This window comes from Micropterus salmoides, unplaced genomic scaffold (assembly GCF_014851395.1).
Source record: "Micropterus salmoides isolate LMB-PRFRI ecotype aquatic unplaced genomic scaffold, ASM1485139v1 Ms_hic_scaffold_5, whole genome shotgun sequence".
In the NCBI taxonomy this organism is placed as follows: domain Eukaryota; kingdom Metazoa; phylum Chordata; class Actinopteri; order Centrarchiformes; family Centrarchidae; genus Micropterus; species Micropterus salmoides.
In genome coordinates, this window is record NW_024044237.1 from 27,399,270 (window position 1) to 27,426,780 (window position 27,511).

Consider the following 27,511-nt stretch of genomic DNA (forward strand, 5'->3'; position numbering starts at 1 on the left):
TGGTTCCCAGTTTCACCGTAGATTGAGAACAGACCATGACTATTATTTTACATCTCTATGTGGAACATACGTTGTGCCACTGTGTGTTGTCTTTCCTCCTGCTATGTCTCTCTCTCTCGGTCTCTGTAAATAATATTGCAAAGATGTGGTCTAGACCTGTAACACGAAAAGTGCAATGAGATAACCTGTTAAGAATTGGCACTATAAATAAGATTGAATTGAACAGAGGTATTGCTTTGGCCTGGTGTGTCATGGCCTCTAATCTACTTCTGCCTTTGTAGGGATAAAAGTACATATGAACTCCACTAAACCTGAGCATGGTGTTGCAGGCTGAAGAGTTGAACCTTTTTTCATGTTTTCTATTTCTTAAGCTTATTAAATGGGGGTTTCAGAAGTCTTATGTTTGCACATAAAGATTGCGGAGTCCTCTAAAGGCATTCTTCAGCCCCTATTCTTTCCAAAACCAACTGAACTGGCACCGCTAGGTCCTAAGCCTCTTTAAAAGCTAGAAAATCCCACTATTAGAAAAATTCTTGTATTGGGTCAGGGCCCATACTACTGAAACCAAAGGTAGCACAAACCAGCAAACTGAGTGTATTAAAAACCTTCTACATATTGTTGAATATAATGATTATTAATGTCAACAATTTGAGGGACTATAGAGCACAGCACCATAGTGCATACACCTTTGAGCAAAGGTGGCCTGGTTACATCCAAGCTCAAACACTTGAGGGATGAGGACAATGACACTAGGAGATTAGGACACTCAATGTGACCCAACCAGTTCCTTGTCTGCCATGAAAACTTATCCTGAAAGGCCTCTGTAGCGAGGATTTGGTTGGTAATGGAACAGTCTAGAATGGCTCTGTCTGTGTTTCTGTCTGTCTGTCTGTGTCTTAATCCCAGATACCATGCTTGACAACCTCCTGCTCAACAATGAGGGTCATTGTTAGACGGGAAACAGAGACACATAAGGCAGTAAGGCGATGAGAGAGAAAGAAAACGTAAATGAAAGGGAGAAAGAGAAAACTGTGGGACCAGAAGGGAAAGGGGCCAACGGATCATATGAGAACAAGACGTTTAAAAGGGAGACATAACTAATATGAAATCATTAAGATTTGAAAATCCTCTAGTGTGCACCAGACGATTTTCAAATCTTAATGATTTTAAAAATGCGGGATACCAAAGACGTAACAACAGAATTAACATATTTGTTCATATTTTAATCTTAAAAAACACACACACCAGACAATTTAGTTAAGACGGACGACTACACACTTGGCATTCATACTAAATGATTTTAGTGCCGTCTCCAGGGACTTGGGATCTCATAGAAACTTGTCTGATCAAACATGACTTCAGACATAAACAATCATGTCGTCGTCAGCTGGTTGCACTTGAGTGTGCTATGTTATGCACAGAAAAAAAGTAAAGCTGTGGATGAACTCGTGGCTGAGAAGAGGGAATCAGCATGATTAGACATATTATAGCGAGAGCAAATACACAACACGTTGGTGACGCTTTCCGGTCAGCTCGCTCCCATTGGCTATTGCGGGTTACAGACGGAGGCGCTGCGATTTCGATTCGGAAATATAACCCAGTCGGTGACCTTAAGGATTATATCTGTAAACCCCTCACACTAATTTAATTTATGACTTTAGCTACATTCCTGATGCTGTAAGTGTAAAACTTCTGGTTTTGTAATCCTAACAAGTGTTAAAGAAACCGCAGATAGGTGCATGCAATTCTGAACAGTCTTAACTTAAGCTAAATGGTAAAGATTAAGTTCATATTTTACTATGAGAAAATCATCTCGCTGAACTTTCAAGAGACAGAAGGGACAAAGATAAACTATGTGAAAAAACATAGCGGGTATGATTTGGCTCCTTGTTTGTTCAAATAGCTTGTATCTGAAATGTTGCACAGACTGCAGTTTTCAGAATTCACAGCTTTCATACCAAGGGACCAATTCTATTGCCACGTGTTAGCTGCCAACATCTGTACAAAAAACGCTTGTTATTGGCTAAACTTAGATATATGTCTGGTATGGAAACAGACCTATTTGGAAATATGTACCTCTCTTAATTCACAGTAGGTTTTCAGTAACGGTTGTACCACAGCTGTGGCAGCAGTAAATTTAAATAAGCCTACTATACATCAGATTTCCATTGGTTTCCAAAAGCGGAAGAGTTCATACAGGAACCCAACAGCAGCCTGCAGGGTTCCAGCATTTAAAGCAAGTGTCCTTTAACAGAAAGGTCACAGGTTCAATACCTGTAATACTGTTTGTCCTTGTGAAGTATGCTTTAGGGAAACATTTAACCTGATTACCGTTCACTCATTCTACATCAAACCATTAAATTAACGGAATACTAAAGAGAGAGCGATAAAACAAAGAGGACATATTTGGGGAAGACACACTCACTAAAAGAATATCAACAAAAACATACGTTGATGTCCTGAATAATGTCATTTGAAATGAAGGATCCCTTTCCGCATTTGTTCAATTACTGAAATTGCAGCCTGTACATCAACAAATGGAAGAGTACATTTATATTTCAGACATTTTTATATGCATCACATATGACAACAAAAACCCTGTTATGATTAATCTGTGATCTGCCAAATAGCCTCAGCTCCATTAAAACAAAGTGCAACAACCACAATGAAGATAAAATATTCACGAGGTTATAAATAAATCAGCAAATTTCATCCAACTTGCATCACGTTGTGAAATCCCCAAAATAAAAGAGATCAAAGCAGTGTAACTCTGCAAATTCTATCACCACTGGCCAAGCTGTCATGGTCAACCAAAATCAGGGAAGCAGAAAGTGACAGACAGAAAGGTCCGACAGCGGGAGACCACTTCTGAAGGTAAGATCGATCAGATTTCTGCCTCAAAGCCTACAAACCCCAGGAGGTAAAAAAACAAAACAAAAAAGCTAAAATGAATGTTTCAAAGATCATTAAATGTATTTTAGTTGAACAAGTTAAAACAAAAAAATAATAGACAACATTCTTTGCTCACAAACAAACAAATCTCCAGATTTGTGAGTAGATTGACTCTGTTGACTTAAAATCTTAAAAAGGTCAAACAAGCTGAAAACCACCTCGGGCCAACTCTGAGGAACCCACTGAACCCACTGAACTCTCTGATTTGAATCTCTACAAAACAACCAGTGTGAGAATGAATGTCTGGTATTTCACTCGAACAGAACTTTTTTTTCCTGGAAATTATGCTTGAAAAAGTTGGGGGGTGTATTATATTTGAGGACTAGATAATTACATTCTCACTACATCAGATATGTTTTTTGAAAAGAGACAGTATTATCAACTCCTTCAGCGAGTGTTGCATTATGAGTTGTTTGTAGGCTCATTGTTGCTAGGCTAGCATCAGTTTATAGCACATCTTTTTGAGTTAATCATCCTTAAAAGTGTTTCGTAAAGCTAAAGGCTGGTGTAAAGTGCTTTGGACTTGTTTTGTTCATGGACGAAATACATTCACAACAAGCAAAAACAAATCGAAAGTGTCTTCAGACAGACGCCACAGAAATGGGCCGTGAACGCAATCATCACATTTGTCGAGCAGCCCAGATTTACCACTATCGTGCAGACTAATTTTGAACGCTATCAAGAGCCTGACAGGCAGGGTGCAAAATTAGCACCAGCCAAATGCTGTGCGATGGTACTGCAAACGATGTTAATCTATTGAATGGCTGGTTCACTTTAAGCATCCACTAGCCATTGCCTGGTGGACAAAAAAGTTAACTTTGCACCCTGCTGACAGGAAACAGCGAGTATGTGACTGAGCCAATATAGTGTGTGTGTGTGTGTGTGTGTGTGTGTGTGTGTGTGTGTGTGTGTAGGACACGATACGGTGCACGCAAATACGACTTAGCTTGAATCCTGGAACCTGGATACATACTACCAGAGACATTTTATAGAGGAGAAACGCCTCCCTCTAGAAAGCCAATCATCTGTTTTTAACAGACGAAGCAGGAAACATATTTCAGCCAATCGTGTGGTTCTACTTACGTAAGCGTCTGTTTTATTTCTACTGTGCATGCGTGGAAGTGTTGACACATGCTTAGAAGTATAACCGGTTGGGAAAAATGCTTTTTACACCTTATTTTAGGGCAAAGTCATCAAACTTTTTCAGCAATTTTTATTAGATTTTACTGCTGATTCTATCCATGTAGTTTTTATGTCCCAGTGACCAGTAAAAGTGCAGTTCTGGCCCTCTCCCCATTCATTCAGAGGAGCCTGGTCTTGTTAGTCTGAAACAGCTGCCCGGAGGCGTTGCCAAGATGGCGGCCAAGTGGCATGACTTGCCTATAATGACTTTGATATTACTCATAATGTATCACCTCATGGAAGTGATGTTAATTTTCAACTAATAGCCGGCCATCTAGGGTGCTTAACTGCCTGGCAAGAAACCACTAACAGGAAGTCTATAAATAACCTGCTTAACATGAAGATGGTGTTTTTAGTCATATCAGTCCCATGTGTACAAATTAATAGATTTAAAAAAATAAAATGTTGCAAATGAAAGCCTGCAGCATACCCATACACAGAGAGGAAATGCGACTATTAAAAACCCACATGATGGTTAGGTGTTTGCTTGTGCACATATTAAGCAGTGTGCCATTAACACTGAGCCCTCCTGCTTCACTTGTGGCAGTAAGCCAGAGGAGTAATGGCCGCCATAACAGTACGGTCAACGGTAAATAAACAATGTGTAGTCAATATGCAAAACATTAGGAGAAAAAGTTGGTATTTAACCATATCAACAGTTTCTAACTTTCCTTACACATGTAGCATTAACTTACTGTATTCTTTTATATATGTTTCTCCAACTAGGAATTTTAATGTGTCTTTCTATATTTTACTGTGGCTCTTAACCACATCTTAGACACGCAAGCATAATGGGGATTAACATGCAGAAATGTGCAGGTCAATGTTAAGAAGTCAGCCTTATTCATGCATTGAATTCATGATTTCCTACACATGCAGATACAGGCAGATATCAGCAGATCAAGTCAGGCTGAAAGGCGTGGATGTAGATGGATGAAAGGAAAAATAAGAGGAGAAGAGACTGCGTTATGGAGAACAAAAGGGCATCAGAAGATGACAGAGGAAGATTAGAGGAGAGAAAGCAGCGGGGAGAAAGAAAGTGACAGGAAAAAAAGAGTAAGTGATGTAAAGAGAGACAGAGCTAGAGAAAAGAATCAGAGGCAGTAAAGGCAGTGTTTGCCCTTGAATCAGTAGCATCAGTTTGCTGCCCTAGCCTAGTTTAGCTGCTCATCCCAGGCTACCCCTGTCAGTGATAAATTAATAAGCACGTCTTCAGGGGACATGGGCTTTTTTAGGCCTCGTTATCTCTCTCTCTAGCAGCACAATATTACCTTTATTTGTTTTGAAGACGTAGGGAACGCCCAACAAAAATAAGGATTCCTTTTAGAGACTTGTTCTTATCCAACTATAAGTTCAGACTGAATTTTCTTCGACTGGATTTTCTTTGAAGCCTAAAGAATATTCTGATGAAATCCTGCCGAGGGGGAGAACAGAGCTTAAGGTTGTTCCTTGTACCAATCTAGACTACCATATTTGTTATACAGCTAAAATAATTTATCAAATTGCTGGGGGAAAAACTGTTTCTGTTTCCAGGTTCACAAACGTGACGATTTGCTGCTTTTCTTTACTTTCTACAATCACTCGAATACAAAAAAGCAATCTGAAGACTTCAATTTATGGTTAAATTAACAAATTTCAGATATTTCATAGACCAAAGAATTAATTCATTTATCTGCAGAGACGTTGCTAATAAAATAATAATTTACTACATTCATCTAAAAAGAAACAAAATGCCAGGGTACCAACGCCCTTATCAGCATTGCACTTTCTATGCATTGGGGCTGGGCGATATGACCAAATGTTATCACGATAAAAAATTTCATATCATTCGATATTGATAATTATCACAATAAATATCAAAGCATTACTTCTTTCAAGTTTAAAGGCTGATTTTTGCTCCTGAGTGAAATTTGAAGAAACCAGATGTTTAATTGTGGTTTTAGACTATTCTTTATGGTCAGAAGATGAAAAACACTGCTAGAGGACAAACAGTGGATCACTTAACAAATATGAGGTAGAACATTCAACACAATTATGATAAAATCTTTTTTCAGCAAATATGCATGAGAAAAATTAAGTAAAATCTTTTTTAGGCCCTTTTCCTCAACAAAATAAATATCTTAATAGAAAAATTAAGTGCTAATTTGTTTGCGAGTCCCATTTGTTATATTGTTATTGAGGAACAGGACTCCCTTGAAAAAGAGATTAGTAATCTCAATGGGATTTTCCTGGTTAAATAAAGGTTTAATAAAAAAAACCATTTACATCACAATAAAAATAATCATTAATAATCATTATTGTTTTATTCCCCAACCAATGCATACTGGACAATTTCACCCCAGTACAACAAAAGTTTTCTGCAGCTAGACACTATGGGCTTCCACTACTGGGGTTCAGTGACCTGCTTAATTGCATTTGCTAAAGGAGGAGAGAATTTCTCTGAACTGGTGATCTAAAGTAAGAATCTTTAAGATTATCATATAAATAATAAGTCCCTATCTATCACTGAATGAGGTAACATAGTGGTAATTGAGCCTATGGCCCACTGATGAAAGTATTGCAATATTAACATATTTGCAATATTACAAACTGGGTGTCATTCCCGGAAAAACGCTGTTTTAAGTTACTGCTTATGCAAACGGGAAATTTCCTACTGATGCAGCTTCACAATGAAGCATTTCACAGGCAATACAAGTGGTAGTCACAGAAAATTAGCACTTACCACTATCGTTCATCATCCTGCGTCTACAAAACAAGACCATTTTTGGCAGCAGATCAGTTTGAAATATTTCAGGGAGTAATGGAGCCGACAGGAGCAGCCACGGTGAGCTGTTAGATAAAGAGCTGCACGCTGCGTACCTCCAACTTCTCAGTGAGGTAAACAACTCCTTTCATTGTGCCCTGCTGTTCGTGCACAGCATATAATCAGATCATGGTTGCTCACAGAATGATGGAAAAAGGCAAATTATTGCCTGACTTCTTTATTAAAACGACAGTAGTTTGTTCTGCCGCTCCCAGAATTCTGTGATGTGTAGTATTAAACCACATTTCCTGTTAAGATCAGTAAATACAGGTGTCTCCAAATGAACCTGAACTTTACCCCTGCTTCACTACACAGGTTTTCACATTCTCCAACCTTTCATGTCACTCTCCACTAGGTTTCAAAGAAGGGCTGATGTTCCATACCAGTACTCTTTAGGGGAAACTGTAAAATAAGACCCATTCCTTACTGGCCTGAGGGGCTGTGACACTGCAAAAAGCTTGAACGCCTACAGTGGAAACAAGTGCAGCTCTGTGTTGGCAACTGTGGGAGTGGAGGATTTTGTTCGGGACATTTGCATGAAGTTTGCTTGGTTGCCATCTGGGTGAACAGTCACGCATATTCTTTCTTTAATGTGTTTAGCTGTTTATTGACTCAGCTTTTTTCACATCACAACTTCACATCAACTACTGCTTACAAAAACAGTTTATTTACATGTGGGTTTGACAATTTGTCAAAAGAAACATGTTTGATCTTTAAGCAATTAAAACTAAGCCCTACCACTTTGTTAGCAATGTTTATGTGTAACACAGTAAAACATCTAAAGTGCATTTTTAGCATTGTATACATTCAGTGTAGAGTCGTTCTACAATCTTTAAGCTTAAGAGACTTTTGTTTATACGCATTTTACTGTATTGCTCTATGTATAATCATTTCTGTTGGGCCTTCAAAATTGTGTCCCTAGCGCTTGTAGTGATTCATGCTAATTGGCTTAGGTAATAAATCTGGATTTTCTGGTCAAATGATGATTTCTCCAACCACAAAGTAGTTGTTTGTGGGTTTCAAACAATTAATGTGTGTCAGATGAACAGATTAAAACTGATATAGCAAGGACATTAAGTACTATAAATAGGGGCTTCATTTAATAAATTTTCGTTCCACCCTTGTGCTGAGAAGGAACTCCCTTATCGCCATTTTTAACACTCGCAGTGAATGTGTTGAATGCATTATGTCTGCATGGATTTGGGGTGGGGGCATGAATAAAACCCTCTGTACCATTTTAATCATCTATGTCGTTTTTTATTTTAGATTACAACATTGATTGATCAATTACAATAAAGTACATATTCTGGAAAATTGATGGGGAAACAGTTAATGGCTCAAATAACCAGTTACGAATGTCTATTTTGGTTAATTCTGCTGATTGGGTTGCTCTTTCTGAGGTTTCATTCATTTCTTTCCCAGTAAGAGTTTTTTACTCATCTGAATTGAAGGTCTAAGGACAGGTGGTGTCGTATACTGTACCATTTAATAGATGTCACTTTAAGAATTCTGAATATAACTCTATTGGAAAAACCCATAACGCCACCGCGGTTATCCCACCCCTCCCGCTAGAAAGCCTGTCATTTGCTTTTAACAGCCGAGGCGGCAAATCGTGTGGTTCCACTGACATAAGGGTCTACTACACATGTGTCACTATTACCATGCATGCGCAGTAGAAGTTTAGCAGGTGTGGAAAAACACCTTTTAAACCTTATTTTGGGGCAATGTCATCAACCTTTTTTATAGATTTTTTTTCAGATTTTATTGGTGATTCTATTCATGTAGTTTTATGTCCCAGTGACCATTGAAAGTGCAGTTAAGGCCCTCTCCACAATCATTCAAATAAGGCCCAGGTTTTGTTGGTCTAAAATAAATTCCTGGAGGCGTTACCAAGATAGCTGCCGAGTACTTGCCTATAAGGACTTTGACTGTACAGACTGGTAGGGATGCAACAACTAATCAACGTAGTCGACAAAAATTGATTATTAAATTCGTTGCCAACAAATTTACTAATCAATTCGTTCATGACGTCATCTGGCCGTAACGACATTGTCAGCTTAACGGACTAAAGTGATGTGAACAGTGAAGTTACTAAAACGACACAACATCAGCGCTGCAGTAACACCTAAAACCTGCAGCGTCTGCAAAGCTGAACTTTCCTGGAAACACCGGAGCATCTGCAGAGGATGCGCGTAACGTTGTTGCTGTGTGGATGATGAAGACTTGTCTTGGTAAGGTAGTTAGCGAGCTAGCTTACGATTAAAGCCGTGTTACTTCACGTTATGAGCTGTAACGTTTTCTATACAGTTTCTTTCCTTAGTCAATTTAATTGATTTTTAATGGCGCTGAGAGTAGCACATAATTATGATACACAACGGCCACATTCACATTCCAGATGTTCCCTCACTTTACAATTATAAACGATGCATCACTAACGGTGACGTTCCCAGCTGGAGAACGTGTTGCTGCCGAGTGCGCAAGATTACACAACACCGGACAATTTCATACTTTCTAAAGAAAAGAGTTCTCCTGTCTATGCGTGAGGCAGCAGGTAATCTGCACCAAACTCCCTTAAAAAAAATATCAGAGTTTTGTGAGTTGTTGAGTTAGGGGAAAATATATAAATGTTGTGTGTCTACTATAAAATCATTAATTAATAATTATTATAATATTTATTGACCCCCCCCTGTAAATTCGGCAAATGTGATGCTTGACGTTATTCCTTTCTTTGTATATGGTGTCAGTTTGTCCCGGTGTGTTGCAGTACTGGCGTGTAAACTGCTCCGTCACTAAACAGCAGATCAGCTGCTCAGATCAGGACTTGATTTCAGTGGAACTTTCTTTTGCTGTAGCAGAAACGTTCATTAAAAGATCCATTTTTGAAAGCAGTAAACCTCAAGTTTAATTTAAATGTTGGTAGCTAAATAAGACACATTGTGTAATTTTGCAATTCATAATCTGAATAGTCGATTATTTGTTTCAATCATCAAGCCCCCCTTGAGCAAATTTGTAATTTGTGATATTGGGCTGTATGAATAAAATGGACTTGACTTATTAAACATCTATCAAACCAAAGCACTACCCCGAGATGTTAAAAGGAAAAGCTGCCACAGAATTACTATCATCTATTACTATCATCATCACAAAATCTCCGAAAGTTAATACATTCAGATAATCTCATGGTATCATCACGTTGCCCAGCCCTAAAAAACATACCAGTGCACTATTCTGTAGCAGATGCATTATCCTGCAGCATAGTTTTGAATTCAAATCAACTTGTTTGCATTTCTTAAAATCTAAAATTAATTTATATAGTAATTAAATCATTTGGCAATCACCTATGGCCAATTTTATTTGTTTATTTATGTAGGGATGTAAAATAATAGTCAGCTGATGATTTGGTTTAGGGGTCATGATAACCTTTCTTTATTTCTCTTTAAGTGTTTCACTGTGATTCACAACACAAAACTACTATTCAAAGCTACATCAGAGCAGTGTGGATCAAGTGTGATCCAAACATTAGCAGAACCTGCCGGAGTCACTGAGCCCAGCCTCGTCTTAGACAATGACACTGAGCTTTATTGATTTAGTATTGATCTATATCACCTCTCTCCCTAGCGCTGTCTGATACTGATGGAAATTTCCAGACCACTGCATGCTAAAATACCAGCCAGTATGCCTTTGCTGTATTAAAAAAAAAAATTCCTCTCCATCTGTTGTCTTTATATTGTACACGCCTGACAGCTCTATGAAAGCAGTGACGGTGCAATGAGGAAGTGAGACTACAGTGAATAAATGAGGAAATCCCAAGTCTGTTGTTAAATATCATCAAATAACCCTTTGCTCTATTATATGAGGACTCTATTAACACAGAGCAAATAGCTTGAGCAGGATAGGATCATTTTCATCTGTGTGTGTGTAAACAATAGATCAAAACACCAGCTGTGAGAGTGCACTGACAAATGAGCAGACAGAAGAGCAAACAAACAGTGACCAAGCAAACTGACTGTGTGCTTCAAAGGATGTCTCACACAGCATACATGACATGACAGGTTATTAAAGTATTATTTATTTTAAAGGCTCTCCTAAATGTTTACTTTTAATATTTTAAAAGATTTTTTTTATAAATGAGTGTATGTCAGTTTGTGAGTAAATGGGCATTTGTCATTAAATATGTATAATGTGAGATACAGCTATATTTAATTTGTGGCTTTCGGATTACAAAAAAAAAAAAATTTAAAACAGGAAACCACAGACTTAACCCAAAGCAAATGGCGACCAACCAGTGTAGAAAATGGTGCCAAAGGTTATCGATATAAACTATGACAGTTTGTTGCCCTGTATTTCCAGTCATGTGAGTTTCATCACTGTGCAATCACTCTTGTGGTTTCACACATTTAGCAGATGCTGTACAGTTAGAGCATTGCCCTTAAACCTACTGCCGCCCGGCACAGGATTTCTCCATCTGCCTTCTTGGATCCTGAAGCTGTGGCCTTCTGATTCTCAAGTGTTTGTTTTGGTATGGTGTAGTGCAAATACATTTCAAATAATACAGTAACGTATGGATATCTACAGTAAAAATAAAGGGTAACTTCAGTATTTATCAACCTGGACCATATTTTTTATCTGATACAATTTAGGTCAACATGTTTTGAAACTGGTTCTGTATTGAGTGAGCACAAGACAGCAAGACATAGCTGCAAACAGGGCTGTGCAATTAATCAAAATTTGATTGGGATAATGACTAGAAGACTTTTCTTCTACACATAGCTTTACAAATTACATATTATTTATGCTTATACTAAACCCGGTGTGTAAAGAGCTGCTTTACCTGGTCCGAGCTTGTAAAATATTTACCGTGTTCCAGATTGCCATAAACGAGCAGCCCCAGCTGCAACACAACCCTTGTGGACAATTGAGCAATTGAATAAAGTCCTTATTTTTGCCACTGACAGACTCAGATTGTTATTACAAAAACAACATTGTGGAAAGGATTCCTACAGAGACAGACCTTTTTTAAAGAGTAAGATCCTTTTGTTTAACCAGAAACAGTCATCAGACTCCATTGCTAAAAACAACAATTTTCCCTCGCAGAACATAGGAATTGCTCATCTACCTCTGCCTGTTCGTTTGTTGCAGTTATTGTGTGACTTTGTTGTTTTTGTTTATTTGTGTTATTACAATGATAATAACACAAACTAAGTGATCAAGGCAGCGGTTGACCAGAGAGGTAAAATAACTATTTTTGTCACGGGAGTCTTGTTAAACAAAAAGGATCTTACTCTAAAAGGTCTGTCTCTGTGGGGATCCTTTCCATAAAGTTGCCAGACACTTGTAATAAGGTGATGGCGTAGTGGATGAGATGCGTGCCTTTGGTGTGAGAGACACATCCACCACCCACGAGCAAGACACTTAACCCCTAGCTGCTCCAGAGTCGTGTGACCTCTGACATAGCAATGTGTATTTTAGCCAAAGTCGCTTTGGATAAAATGAGTAAATGTAAATGCAATCTTATCATGTTAGTGGCACTAACATGAACAAGCACTTTAGTAGAAGTACTTTGACAGGGAGCAATTGCCCCAAAAGATCACATTACATTGAGCCCATATGCTGCCGACTGCAATGTGCTCGCTCAATACTGGACCAACTATAAAAGAAATGGGTCCAGGTTGAAAAATTCCCTTTAAGCGCTTGTCTCAAATCCTTGCAAATCCTCTGCCATTACCTAGTCGCAAAAACGAGAGTACACCAACACCAACCCAATCTCTAAAAATCTCTCCGTATATATCATCATATTGTCTGACCCTGCCCTGGGTCAAAAATATTAACTATTCCCAACTATTTCCCAAAGCCCAAGTTGACATCTTCAAACTGACTTGTTTAGTACAATAACACAAAATTCCAAAATACTCAGTTCAGAATCATAAAAGAAAGCCTGCAAATATATTTGAAAAGCTAGAACCAATGAATTATTGCCAACAACATCATTTAAGCAAATCATCAATGATAAAAATAGCTGCAGATTTTCTGTGATTAAGTCATTGACAGATCGCTTCAGCCCTACTCTCATGACAAATTCCTGGATAGACTAAATTAGGTATGAGAAATCCAGTGTCAACACAGTAATTAGTGAAAATTTACTTTCACCTGAGCAAGTTTTGGTTTTAGATAAATGGCCATACACTAGTGCATCCACTTATCACATTCTCTTTTTCTGCTTAAATAAAACACAATGCAAAGATGTGACTGATGGGATAAACAGTTGGTGAAAGTCACAAGAATTATTTTCTACATTTCTAAGGCATAGCAATATTACATCAATGTCACATATTTTAGTCTTTTACAATTGTTTAAATGAATGTGCATTTGAACAATGGATTAGAGTATTTTTTTAGTACAGTTACAGTCTTGGATAGGGAAAGACAACAGCACATGAATAAAAGATTGTGTTCAAGTCTTTGTTATTTCAGCTCCCTAATGGACTACCTTCTACAATCTTTGGGCCAGATCAGTGCCAGACTGCGGGAAACTGTCTTCAGCCCATTTTGGCTTCATGTGAACCACAAGATAAAGCTTTAAGTCTCCTTATTAGATGTTAACATATCTCTTTTCCTTTGTAGCCTGCATCACTGTGTTTCGATCAAACTGCACTGCTTTGATTACTCCTTGAAACGATGGTAATGAATGAATATCAGCTTATTCTTCTGCAGAAGAGCAATAGTTAAATGCTTAATTATAAAAAGCACATGATATTTTAACCAATAAAAACTGAAGTTATGAAACATATTTCCATACAAGTGTGATCACAAGCAGACAGATTAAATCTGGTGAATTTCTGGCAGTGTGGGTCCAGCTTTAGAGAGATTTGGACCACATTCGGTTTAGCTTGGACCCTACCCAGAGTCTAAAACAACCAGTCACTGACCTGGCAACAACAGGCCCACACTGCAGGCAGCTGTGTGGTTATGACACTGCTGTGTCTGCGCATTTGGGTCCACATAAAAACTATGGGTCGTCTCACGTACACTGTCTTATCTCACACAGCAGGACGTTGGAGAGTTTTGGCACTGTTGGTATGTGCATACTTGAGATCCTTCACATAATAGGCTACAGGTCCAGCTGAGGTGCAATGACAATGCCACGGTGTCTCACTGACCTTGCATTTTATTAGTGTTGCCGTTGAGTTAACTAAACATTTATAATAAAACAATGAGTGGCTTCAACATAATATCTTAAATCTATAACGGTGATCTCACACTAGGTTTTGGGGCCCAATGTAATTTTAAGTGGTTGTGTTTATGACCTTAACTTTACTGACTTGTATCTGTGCAAAGTTTGTCACCAGAGAGGTGTGTCTACATTTCGGGGGGGATGTCTGTGCACTTCCCTAAAATCTGAGATTCAAAAATACCTCAAGTAAGATAGTTTTCAGCTAGTAACAAATTCAAAAGCCAATTGCTGTCTAGCAAATGCCACCAGCAAAGAAACCTGAGCCCTCCAGCGCAGAGCAGACTTGTCAAGACAGAGGGAACAAAAGATTTTTGACAGCAAACATGGTAGAGTGTGCAGTTTTGGGATTTAATCTGGACCCTGGTGCTTTCTTCCCTTATCTAGTATGTAATAACATGTGACAACGTGAACACACAATTATTTTCATTATCAATTAATATGCCAGATACTGTCCTGATAAAGGGATTAATTGTTTAGTTTATGAAATGTCAAAGAAATACAAAAAAAAAATTATGCCTGCAATCATTTCCTAAAGTCCAATTCTCACACAAGACAAACAGCAAAAAAATAAAAAGCTTGAACCTGAGACTGTTTGGTATTAACCGACAATCAAAAGAGTTGCAGATTAATTTACCAATTAATGTTTCAGCTCTAAACTACTGCAAAACCAACTTCTCATATAATGTTATTATACATTACCTGAAATAAAAGTTTTGCATGTATGCACAATAATGTAAGTATGTACGCTACAGTATACTCTGGGACACAAGCACACCATAAGAAGAGTCAAATCCGCCCTAAATCTGGACAATGGCCAGATACGATTATGTAATGTGCAATGGATTTCAGAGAGCCCAGAAATGAAAGTCAGCCGGTCACATCCTTAAATCCGACGTTGCTGAATCAATAATTACACTTAACAATCTATCCACCATGATCAGCACAAGCAAAATCGACTAATGTCAAAGCGCCGTGCCACAAAACACCAGAACATTCCAGCACAGACAGATTCTGTGCTGGAGCATCTGTGTAAACGATGAAGCTTTCCAGAAACAGTCAGGGCAGAAAAGAAAACGAAACTACAGTTACTACAGTACGGCTCAAAAGAACAAGAACTTCAAACGCCGAAATACAGGATATACGTTTCTGTGAACAGGTTGAGTAACACGTTACAATAAGCGTCAAAACCAGGTGATTTTGAATTGTCCATTGCATCTCACATTCTTTACACGAAACTACTGAATATACACAGCTTACGTTACAGTATTAAATGTCTGCAACATTGAAAACAAGACACATAGTTCAGTTTTGCTTGTGGCATCCAAAACCCTTCAAATATTTAATTATTTATGACAGCTTTTCTTTTTCTGTCTCCGAGTTAGCTCGCTGTGCCTACGGAGGTGCCACAGATGTGATGGAACTGCCTCTCCGTTGCTAGCCGTTAGCTACCAATGAACACAAATTAAGCCATAAACGGTTTATAACACCCACTTTACACGTCAATGATAGCATCTAAATAGAAGTACAACTGCGATACATAATTCTAAACTACCCGTACGCCATAATTAAAATAAACAATCAGATAACACAAAGCGTCAGACACAGATAGCTTAGCTCGCTAGCATTAGCTACTAAGATGCTGTGTGAACCAGAAGAAGCGCTGCTAGCACAGCAAGCTAATCAGCAGCTACGGGGTACCTTACCAGGTCAAATCAAACAGGACCGCGGAGCCAGATGCATTAATTTCTTGTTTAGTTTCTTTAGCCGACTTCTGTGGAGACGGCAACTTCGATGAGATCAAAGAAGACGGCGTAGAAATATCGTCGGGAACATTGCAGAGACACTCGATAATGATGTGGTTCCTGTTTTTTTGCTCGGATGCCCGTTTGCAGGTCGTTGCTTAGCGAGTCTCTCTCACACACAAGCTCAGGGGACGAACCTGCCAAATACTGACCCCGCCTCTCTCACTCTCAACGCAGCAGGAGACAGCTGCCAAAAACTGACCCCGCCTTGAAGACAGCAGACAAAAAACTTAAGACATCCAAGACGTTCACCGTGTACCCTACCCACGCATTGTACTTAATTGTCTAATTGTCTTAATTGATAATGTATTGATAAGAGGCCTATTTAAATGTAAGCCACTGTTTGACATTACTGCCCCTTTCTTATACATGCCAGCAAAAGACATCTGATTTTAAGTGAATTACCAAAGGTCAAACTTATTACACATTTCCTTTTTATGTTTATTTTTTTATTATTTAAAAAAATAGACATATTTTACTTTATTTTTCATGTTATGATTCTTGCACCAAAATACCAAGGCATATTCCTTGTATGTGAAAACATACACTTGACTCTGACTCAGGCGTATACTACATTTCATTGGAAAATATTGTACTGTGCTATATTTATCTCTCAATTATTTAAGTACTCCACAGCCCCATCGCACCCAAAAACATTACAATTTTGTTGCAGTTTAGACTGCAATCTTATGTTATACAGGTGCACCCCAGAAAATAAGAATATTTAAGTTCTTTTGGAGCAACAAGTGTCACATTCCTAGTGTCAAGCCATCCCTGAACCAGAGACAGCGTCAGAAGCGTGTCTTCACAAGTGTGCAATACATTAGTATATTGTTATACCTGATGAAATTGATAAAGTCTGCATGTAGCACAGAAGCATCAGAGGCTTTGAAACCAGGAACATTTTGTGAGAGACACATTAAATATATAAAATTTACTTTATGTTAATCTCAAACACATTTTGTCAGGCTTTGTTTTAGTTCAACTGAAAATGGTAACACTGGCATGAACTTTTATTTTCCCCTGTTCATATACAATCTTTAATATTATTTGTGAAACAACTGTCATGTTAGTACCAGTCTATAACTGTACTCTAATGTACTTTATGTACTCTAAATATAAATTGTGATATTTATAATTATCATTACTGGGTTTCTTGATATTTTAAATTTTGCCTATATTACCTAAACATGTTTGTGTGAATAAGTGTCTTTCAGTGTATATAAGTATGCACGATAAACGCATATATGTCCATACTCCAATCACTGACATATTTACAGGCAAACTACCCCTGTATTGTTAACTGTTAACATCCATTACTGTCTCCTGCACCTGCCTTATAAAAATCAGTTGGCATATACCGCCACCTAGTGGCTGATGCTCTCAAAGCATTTTAATTTGAAAGAACCCATATCTTTGTCCTCCTTCCCTATCTGCAACAGCATTGTTTCTCCTTTGTTTCAGTTACAATAGTTGTTCCAACGAATCAAATGAAAACATGAGCTGCTCTATAGACACTTTATTGCTGTGTTTATTGTTTTACACTCAATGGAATGTTTAACTGTGTGTTTGGTGGGCCGGTCCACTCAACCTCCCAAATATCTGTTACCAAACCAAGATTTAAATAGCAAAAACAACTATAATGCAGTAATACAATATACATGACACTACAAAGTCTTAAGGTGGATTCTTCTCACTAACATATAGGCTATACTGGTCCATTTACAAAGTGCTTCTTTATATATATTTATATATAAGATATAAAACAACAGTTATGCACATTCTTCAAAAGGTAACGAAAATGTGATATTTTTGTATATATGCAGATATATTTGTGTGTGAAGTCTGTTTGGTGGCAACAAAACAACCCCCAATCGTCAATGTTACAAAGTGTATCCACAGCATACAAAGTAATAATATTGTTGACAGTATTGTTCAGGAGATCTACTGGAGGAGAGATAAGAAAGAGCAGAGTATCAACACCCATGTAGGACATACAAGAGAGTGAAATGATCATTAGCAGTACAAATGAAATGCCTGCCATATATTTTAAGCTGTAATGTAATTAATGAGTGCATGTTTTGTACATGGACAGTAAGAATGATTCAGGATACTGAAGTTGAAATCTCATGAAACGACCCATGCTTATTTTCATATCAACATAACACAGTCCATAGCCCATTTAAAAAGATAAGTTTGACAATATTCTGTATTTTTCTTATTGTCCATTGTTTTCTTATTCTAACAAATATTATCTTATTCATCTGCACTGTTGAGCTCCATTAAAACACATCAATGAGCCACACTGTTGCACTGGGTGATATGGTTCTTTATTACCATAAACATGGTCACTGTAGTTTATTTGGATCACCGTACTGCAGAGCACCAAATGTGTGTTAATCCACAGCTGATAATAGTCCCCAACAAATGCACCATTTACTCCTGCTTGAGTGACGTTTGCCAAAAACTACAGTGCCCAGCTGTTATTTAGCTATTTATTTAGTTATTTAACATTCTTATTAAATGAAAGCATTTATTCTTGACCTGTTTTCAAAAATTTACATCTTCAGTAGGAATGAATGTGCTTCGGGCTGAGTGCCACAGACAGGGTGACAGACTGGAAAGCACTGAGAGACGGAGTAACGCATTGTTGATTTGGATATTTTCATGGGACATTGGTAAACATTGACGAAAAACTAGAATATCGCCAGTCTTTTCCTTAAAGTTTGCTTTCATGTGTGGCTAAATTGAGTGGTTATGTAGGCAGTTTGTATGAGATATTGCTTCATTACACATTTACTTTCCTTTGCTTCACACAATTCAAGAGGTGGAATTAAAAAATCTTTTAACCAGTGAAAATATACAACAGATCCTTTGTTGATGTAAACTGCCGACGGTCTTTTCTTTCTAAGTATGTTTAATAATCTTTTTTTTTAATGAACTCCAATCCACAGACTGTACTACATGTAGCAATGGCACACATATGTATACTTTTATGTCTATTGGAACTACAGTCTGCTGGTTAATTAGATACTATTTTACAAAGTAGTGCTGTGGAGTAGTGTGTTTGTTTTACACATATGACTAGCATGGACATGGTAAACACACACATAGTGGTAGATCTCCTTTATCTGACTGAACAATAGCAACTTCTGTATTGTATGTAACAACACACTGACTGCCTCTCCTCTTTAAACACAAGGAATCAGATTCGTTGAGAACCTTTATCGCTGCATTTCGACTACAACCTCTTAAAGACAGTTAACTGGATCCTAAATATTGGCAGTGTACTAACATCCCACCTGTCATATTGAATACAGAGTAGTGAAAATCTTAACAATTGAAACACCCACACTGTAATTTTCATAGGAAGGTTTGCCTGTTCCTTCAGAATAACACATTCTTACATATTCTTCGTTTTGAAAGAAGCTTAAAAGCCAAAGCAAAAGAGAAATTCCTTTAAGTAATAACTGAACAAACCGTTTGACCACAGATGATGGCGTTTCATCCACTATTTGACAAGTGCAACTACAGCTGTAAAGACTGGAGCGGTGAGTGACCGCAACTAGATTGATAGCCAGCTAAAACGAGCCCACCAGCTTACATACAAACTAAAGATATCTCTTAATGTGCTTGACAGATCTCAGGCAGAAGTGGGGGAAGTACAATTTGATTGTAGATTACATCTTGCACTTCGTAAAAACAGTTCTGGTGGTATTGTTGTCTTTTTGTTGTCTCACTTGATCCATGTGTACTGGTTAGCCGAGGTTTTAGGCTTCGTACACCCTGAGGAAAAACAAAAAAATAAGTGTTAATTTCTCTGTGATTTCAAATGTTTGTTCACCTTGCTCTTAAAGATTCTCTGCTTTAGCTGCTCACGAGATCTGCCAGCATCAATAGCCTCCTCTACCAGGTATTTTCATGTAGTCTCTGGATGAATGGAGATCGAAGGTTTGTTGTATTTAATATGTTGGCCTTGTGGATGTAAGTGGAAGGACATAGGTTTAATCACCCTGTAACCAAGTCCTTTTGGAAATCAAATTCACACTCAACAAAATAATGAATCTCTGCCTCCTCCACAGGATTTTTCTCCTGTCTGTGGCTTACCGTGACCTCTGACCTCCCCGTGTTGGAGGGAAGGTGAGAGGAGAAATTTCCGCTAAACAAATCAATTAAGGTGCACCGAGAAGCCACACGACACTATCTACAACTCAGTGATAACACAGGCTGGTGGATCAGGGCAGATTGTGTGTTGGGTGTGCTTGGCAGAGCAGTAAGGGGTCTGGAAATCTAATAGGATATATACATAATGGAGGCTAGAATCAATTATGAGCCTTTTCGTGTTTCGTATTTTATCTTGTCATCTTGGACACAGCCCTGTAAACATTAGTCATTAAGGTAGAGAGATAGATAATATAGAGACACACGGGAAATAAGAGAATAGATAGAGGTGTGTGACATTCACCAGGTCCCTGGTCGGAAACACATGGGATTAAAACATGAGTAAAAAATTACAATTAAAAAAAAATTCAATTTTGACAAGGAATTATAAGATGTATTACCTGTGCTTGTCCTTCCAGATGCGGAACCATTTGACCAGATTCTTGGTGCTCTGAAGTTTGGGATGAAGACAATACTCCTGCCCTTTAAACCGAGCCACATTCTCCATGGTCACACTGAGAGGGCAAGCAAAGATGTTAGAAAGTATAAGAATTATTATTAACAAAATATAAGAATATTCTTATAAGAATATTGTTATAAGAATAACAGTTTGTTGATAATCTTGTGCACTCCCATGTCTGGGAAACTAACGTTTGTAAGGTTCAGCAAAAAACATTCCTGTTGCTTCTAAACAAGTTCTAAAACTAAAACGTTCTAAACAGCTCTAAACATAACATACATAAACACAGAGTGACATAGCAAGTAAATGTAGAGATTAAGCAATGGATATTTGACATTTAGACCCCCAGTGCAATCATTTGGCTACACAGTAGTTTAAATAGACTGCACAATATGTCTGGAGAAATAGACAACCATGTTACCTTTAATAGTTTTAGAGCCATCATGCAGTATGTTCTTTGTATGAACTTCAATAGAGCTGAATGGAGTAAAAAATACTGACTTGGGGTTATTTCAAACTATCTGAAAGCCAGTTTGAGTCATCTGAATAAAGACTGGTCAAGTTGTAGCCCATTTGGCCTATTTTTGCCCCAAATTTTAGCTGCTATTCTACACTGTCCTCAATAACATTTCCGCAGTTAAATGCCCTCTCAATTCAAAAGATCAGCTTGCACAGGGCTGGCCAGTTACTTGGCAATGGAGTAATATTATGGAGCTGCCACTAAAAAATGTGACATCTAAGCTCATTGAATAAGTTGGTCTGTCTGTAACCCTCTGCTTAAGGCAACGGTAGAGACAGTCTGCCCGCATGTGGCATATTCAGGCCAAACAAGAGAAATGTGGGAAAAACACCCACCATGCCATGGGGCCTCTCCATCCAGTGACACACTCAAAGGCTCACCAAACCATGAATGTTAAATGAGTTGACTAGAGGAGAAAAGACTTGACTCTCAATAAAAATGCTGTATTCAGTAGTTATAAGGCTCCGATTAAAGAGTTTTGCATCTATTTTCCTGCCCTTTCAGTTGTCAGTTTGTTTGGCTATTGGTATAGTTGGTCAGCTGTACATGCTTTATTTTGAAAGAACAGAGCTTTGAGTGTGTTTGACAGCGAGAACATGAAAGTGCTTTTGTATTTTTGCATGCCAATGGACTTCATATCTGCAAGGCTGTAATAAACGGAGATTAAATGTTTTTCCATGTCTGCTCAGTAGAGTTGAAATTTAACCTAATTATTGTATTAATTTGAGCTTTAGTTCCTTCTCATTATAATTCACCTGGGCAGCCGAAGTGCAGCCACCAGCTCTAACAGCTAATATGATAAGCAAACTGTTTCACAAACACAGGGACAAAGGAAAGGCTGCCAGAGAGCTAAAAGAAGACCGTGTGACCAAATGAGAAAAGTGTAAAATTGAGTTTTGTACTTTTTACTTTACTACAATCATTTGACAGCTGAAATTAATATGAATATTATGTATACTTTTGATACTTTGAGTCCATTTTGCTGATAGCACTGATGTACTTTTACTTGGAATCTATGACTATCACTAATATTTTCATAGTGTCGTGTTAAAACTTTTACTTAAGTAAAGGATCTGAATGCTTCTTCGACAACTGACAAAGGCATAACACATGATAGAAGAAGAGAGGCAGCAAAAAAAAAAAATAAAGTGATAAAGAGAGACAAAGGGCACCAATAAGAAAAATAAAGAGTGTAGGAATGAAAAGAGGGAAATTAATAAGATAAAAGGAAAAAAGACTGAATGAAAAAGAGTAAGAGGAAATGGAGAGAAATAAAAGAAATATAGAGAAAACAGGGACTCCAGGCTTGAGTGTGTGGTTAGGAGTGGTCGCTCTGAATGCCAAACTCAGCGCCGTAAGCCAAACACCCACAACAAAGGCCAGAGTGGGACTCTCTCGCTCATTTCTCTCCTTACTCCCTTTCTTTCTGTGGCTTTCCGGACCCCGCTGAGGCTCATTTTTCACTGGGCACCAGTGGCTGGTGGCCCCCATCCCATGCTTATAGAGTAGCCTTAAATAATGGCTTTGTGGCGGGTAACACACTCACACAGAAACAGGCCTGTGAGTTGACATAGACATATACTAGTGCTTGTGTTTTTTGCATTCAGACACACACTTTATTTCCTAAACTCCATGTATTCATTTTCCTTTATATCATTGTAGACACACACACTGTGACTATTTTCTAAACCTTTTTAAATGGTGTTATTGTGATTTATGCATTACTCTGACTATTGTACAGACAAGATTCAACCTTTATATCAACCTAAGTCACTTCACAGGTTGGTTACATTCCAAAAACTTTACTTAGTTACTTTTAAAATACAGCTCTTTATAGAGTATCAATTTTAAAAACAATACTAGGGCTGTAACTAATGTCTTGTTTTCATTATCAATTAATTTGTCGATTTCTTTTGACTAATTGATTAATCAGTTGACAATATTACAAGTTCACAAAGCCCACAATACAAAAATACGTAATTTAAATTCTATAAAATGGAAAAATGTTACACATTTGAGTAGCTTGAACCAGCAATTTGTACATTTTAGCTTGATATCTGATTTAAATGGTAAATCCGTAAATAGAAATGCTGCAGATAAATTTTCTAGCCACTGACTAGTGACTAGACTACTAGTTTCAGCACTGACAATGCTAAAATGAGATCTACATAATCTTATTAATCTAATTTCAATTTGGAAATTTTCCTGCCATAATCTATACACTCAGTTCCATTTTAAAATGGCGCAATTCATATGGAGTTATTGTTACTATCAAACATAAAGCTACATGAGAAATCCGATTCCAGTCCTTCAATCCTATTTTTCTGTATAATTTGTGTAAAAACTTAGGCGCTTTGTTAAGTGTAGAAATTAGATTAGAAGGGCTTAAATTTCACCAGCATTAGACTGATTCCCTGGAGACTTATGGTGCAAACAGATTTTGCCATATGTCACATCCATGTCCAGTGGTCACTGTTGTTACCCAAACTGGGATCTCTGCCTGATATTGTAATTTGCCAGCAGATGGCAGCAGAGTATGCACCTTGGACACAAAACTGGCCCCAGGGAGGCTGACATAACATCCCCATCTGTTGTCCCTTCATGTCGCTTTGACATGAAACTTCAAATGAATTCCACATGGAAGTCACAGTTCCCATTTCTGGCTGTATGGGTCTTCATCCTCTAGAGTTGACCCCAGATCATTTTCTAAGAAATATTCTACACACTGTAAATAAAACGTAAGTTTATTTATTTAAAGTTGTCTGTCTATCTTAGTGCCACAGGCTGCTTTGAGCATGTTTGGACCCAGCTAGAAGGCGAGGACTAGTTATCATCAGAGAGGTTTGTGTTGCATTCCACCCAAATTGAATGTAATAGCTCTTTGTATGCTCAAGCTATTATTTTATGCGTCAAAGCTCAGTTGGCAAAAAGAGAGAGAGAAGATGGAAGGATCAAACAGACCAATCCAAGCCAAACATTTTCGTATGGACTAATGTAAAAGGTGTATGTTATTCATACATAGCACATGCTGTATCTTTGTGCAACTGGATCTTAACTGTAAGATAACGCTTCAATTTATCATCAAATGTCTGGAAATTAAGCTTAACCCTTAATTAGATGGTCATGTAGAAGGTAATCGAATGTTCTGGAAAGTTGTGTTTCTTGTCTCTCCATCTTTCCGTCTAATAAATCACTCCTTGTTCCTGACTGCAGGAAGTAATTAAATCATACTTTTATTATCTCACTGTAAATCTTTGTAAGTGTTTTAAGCACAGATGTCAGGATGTTTTGATAATGCCTGTACAGCTGCCAAATCTTCTTATGGTATTTTGGAGGACAGCCATGGAACATTACAGTTGTATATCTTTGTGTCAAGCAGGTACAAATACTGTGATATTATAACTTATAGTGCATGCCAGCACAGTGAGGAAGAAGAAGAAGAAGAAGAAGAGAAGAGGAAGAAACAGAAAAGAGAGGAAAAGCAAGAAAAGATGTGTAGAAAAAGGTCAAGGGATCAAGGAAATTAAGCATACAAGGGGTGAGAGGAAAGAAGAAGAAGAAGAAGAAGACAATGAGGTAGAGGAAGAAGAGGTATAAGACGAGTAAGGAAAGAATTCTCACTCACAATATCATCTTCTCTTGGCAGTACGGGTGTTTGGGTTTGATCTCCAGCTTCTGTACATCCTTGTATCTGATCTTCGGTCCTTTTCTGGTGCATCTGCACTTGTAGGCTGTGGAGAAGTCAAACACATGAGTCAGACTACCTTTAACCATCAAACAGAAACATAATGAACTTGTAATGCTGGGGATTTAAAAATAATGGGAACTGATCATGTGGTAACTGAATTGTGTGACAGATTTTTTTAAGTGAGTCTTCCAGTTTTGAAAGTGGCATAGATACTGAAGTGATAGAAAAGTTAATTATTTGTGATTTTACAGCAAATTGGCTCCAAATCCGTCACCAGTTTATCTTATCTCACATACTGAGAAGGTGGGATTACCAGTGGCAATATTTCAATCTGATAACTTACTGGTGAAACATCACATGCTTTACAAACACTGTTTCTTTCAGTCAGCTCCTTTATTCATAGGCTACTTATACAATACAGTACAACAAAATGTTAAATAAATAAATTATGACTCAAAGATGAATGAAACAGAGTGTTTTTTTTCCATTTGCATGTAGCTCTTACCCTGCAAAATCAAGTATTACTAAAATGAAACTTTTGGCTTGAGGGAAATGTACTATGTCAGTTTGGTAGACATCAGAAAATTCAGCAAGTTTTATCCAGTGCAGCTCAGATGATTAATGAATTCATACTCAAGTCAGGCAGGGAAACCTGTGGCTTCAACAGAAATCCCCCCTTTTTATGCACCGGGGACAGACACATGCACTGCTTCAACTGAGGCTAAATTTTGGTCACACTTCTTAAGTATCGCCACATCTTTTCATTTCGGTCCAAAATCTTCTTGAGGCTTAGTTGTTGTGACTTGATGCTGCTGGGTTGTATATTTGTGATGGGAGATGATGACCCGGATAGTCCAAGGTTTCCTTCATCCATCACCTGCAATCTGTCCTCGGCCACTAAATCTATCACAAGCCCCACAGTGGTGCCAGCACTCAGGCACACTGGACAACAAAGGCCAATGAGGAGACACTGAGGTTAACATACCCATGTAGACTGTGTAATGGGGCTTTTGAAGGGTATACTACTTCAATACTTCAGTCTACGGGAAGAGACGGGTTCTCCTTTCTAATGACATATATCTGTTTACTCATGATCAAATCTATCCATCAAATAGAAAGGAATTTAAGAAATGTGACTACGATAGTTGAATGGAAGTTGATGGTTTGTAAGCAATTGGGTTTCCTTGTTTTTGCCCCAAACTATGAAGCTATGTGAGTAAATGTGCTTTCCAAAGAGCTGACAAAAAAATGCCCCAGCACAAAGACATAGTTTTCCTAAAAAGTTGTAGAATAAATTTTAAGATTTGCAGATTGTGTTTGCTCAAAACATTTTCCTAATGAAATCTGTTATTTACAAAGAAACAATGGCATTTTATTCCTGTCCCCAACCCCCCCTCCGCATGACCCCAAGAAATTTTGGCTTTAAATTGTATCAGCTACATATGGTGAGCTTCACAAATCTTGCCAGACACTCAGAGTCTCAGAGTGGTATTCAGGGTGTAAAAAGGCTTGTAGATGCCAACTAAAGGCTCATGATTAGATCAGATCCTCACACCACAGTGAATTTATCATTGTACCCTACTTTTGAGAAGTTCTTGATGTTTATGGGTAGAGTAAGGTCATGAATAGTGCTGAATTGAGTGTGTTGTGATCAGATAGAGTAAAATGCATGCAGCAGGTGGTATATGTGTAAAACACTACTTGGCAATAAAGCTTCATCTGATATTGGCTTTGTATAAACATGCAGGCAAACAAACCACTGAGACACTTATAAGTTGTTTTCACAATCTGTGCAGGACATCTGGGGATCTTTGGCATCAGCTTCATTCAGTTCATTTCAGTTTTGAACAAACTCTGGATAGGAAGCCTGATCTTGCATTAACCCATCATTCCCTTCATGCACACGCACAACAAAGCAATAGGCATCAAAAAACATTTTACCACCTATAATTTGATATCTAGTTACATCACCATAGCTTCAGCGCAAAACACCTCATTTTCAAAAATGATCAACTTAACTAAACATTTATTAATAAAAAAGAAAAATAAGTTTACCTTCTGCGCTCAGGAAGCACAAGGCAACCACTAACAAAAGTAGCACCGCTGAGCACCGATGCATGTCTTTACAAGTGAAAAAAGATGTTTATTTTAAAACAAGTTCCACAAAATCCGATCTCTTCAAATGGTCTCTACGAGTAAAACGCACACACAAAAAACAAATCAACAAAAGTCTTTCGAGGTGCAGATAATATCCACTTGCAGTTACTGTTGGATGGCAGAACTGAAGGAGCGCTGAGGTTTTTCTGCTTTTTGGAGCGCTGATTGTGCAACTCCGTCTGTGCGTCTTGGGCGCTTGGATGAACCGCCAATCACTCGTTTCGGGTCTCTCTTTCTCTCCCCCTCTCTCTCTCTTAGTGTGGAGAGGCAGGCAGCAGCTCTTTTAAAAAGCAGCCCGCTGTCCCCTCCTCATTATTATGCACGGCCAGACAGCGAATCAAACACTTGTGGTCTGCGAGGGAGAAGTGGAGAACATGGAAAGGGAGGGAGTAAGGGGAAAAACAAACAAAAAATAAAATCACATGTTGGTGGAGTGGCGTCTGATTTGGCTAACATCGTTGGCTAGTTTATGTTAAGTTCTCACACAAGTTCAGCTTCTGTCCTAATTGTGACTTAGCCGGAAGTAGCCTACATTAACGTCATAACGACAGGAAAG

At 38.0% G+C, this 27,511-nt stretch overlaps 2 protein-coding genes across 6 annotated transcripts in view; both read right to left on the reverse strand.

Moving 5' to 3' along the window:
* Positions 1 to 16,098, reverse strand: part of fam13b (family with sequence similarity 13 member B) — an 83,694-nt gene extending 67,596 nt beyond the window's left edge. For 4 of the 5 annotated variants that reach the window (XM_038698821.1, XM_038698823.1, XM_038698819.1 and 1 more), the window contains exon 1: positions 15,871 to 16,098. The gene's annotated coding sequence lies outside the window, so the exon portion shown is untranslated. The remainder of the gene's footprint in view (positions 1 to 15,870) is intronic. The other variant, XM_038698824.1, reaches the window with a different exon arrangement.
* A 1,380-nt stretch (positions 16,099 to 17,478) lies between these two features.
* cxcl14 (chemokine (C-X-C motif) ligand 14) lies at positions 17,479 to 27,223 on the reverse strand. Its single transcript, XM_038699645.1, has 4 exons — positions 26,854 to 27,223; positions 24,736 to 24,841; positions 20,532 to 20,645; positions 17,479 to 19,755 (listed from the first exon to the last, which is right to left on the reverse strand). The coding sequence occupies exons 1-4, from the start codon at positions 26,915 to 26,917 to the stop codon at positions 19,740 to 19,742; spliced, it is 300 nt and encodes a 99-aa protein (XP_038555573.1). The 5' UTR covers positions 26,918 to 27,223; the 3' UTR covers positions 17,479 to 19,739.
* Positions 27,224 to 27,511: the final 288 nt, after the last annotated feature.

Excerpts from the sequence above, each read along its gene's own strand:
- cxcl14 (XM_038699645.1), bottom strand. The coding sequence starts at position 26,917 with ATGCATCGGTGCTCAGCGGTGCTACTTTTGTTAGTGGTTGCCTTGTGC. Across the intron at positions 24,842-26,853 it reads GTGCTTCCTGAGCGCAGAAG|CCTACAAGTGCAGATGCACC; the intron begins GTAAACTTATTT and ends ACTTCTCCACAG. Across the intron at positions 20,646-24,735 it reads TGCCAAGAGAAGATGATATT|TGTGACCATGGAGAATGTGG; the intron begins GTGAGTGAGAAT and ends TTGCCCTCTCAG.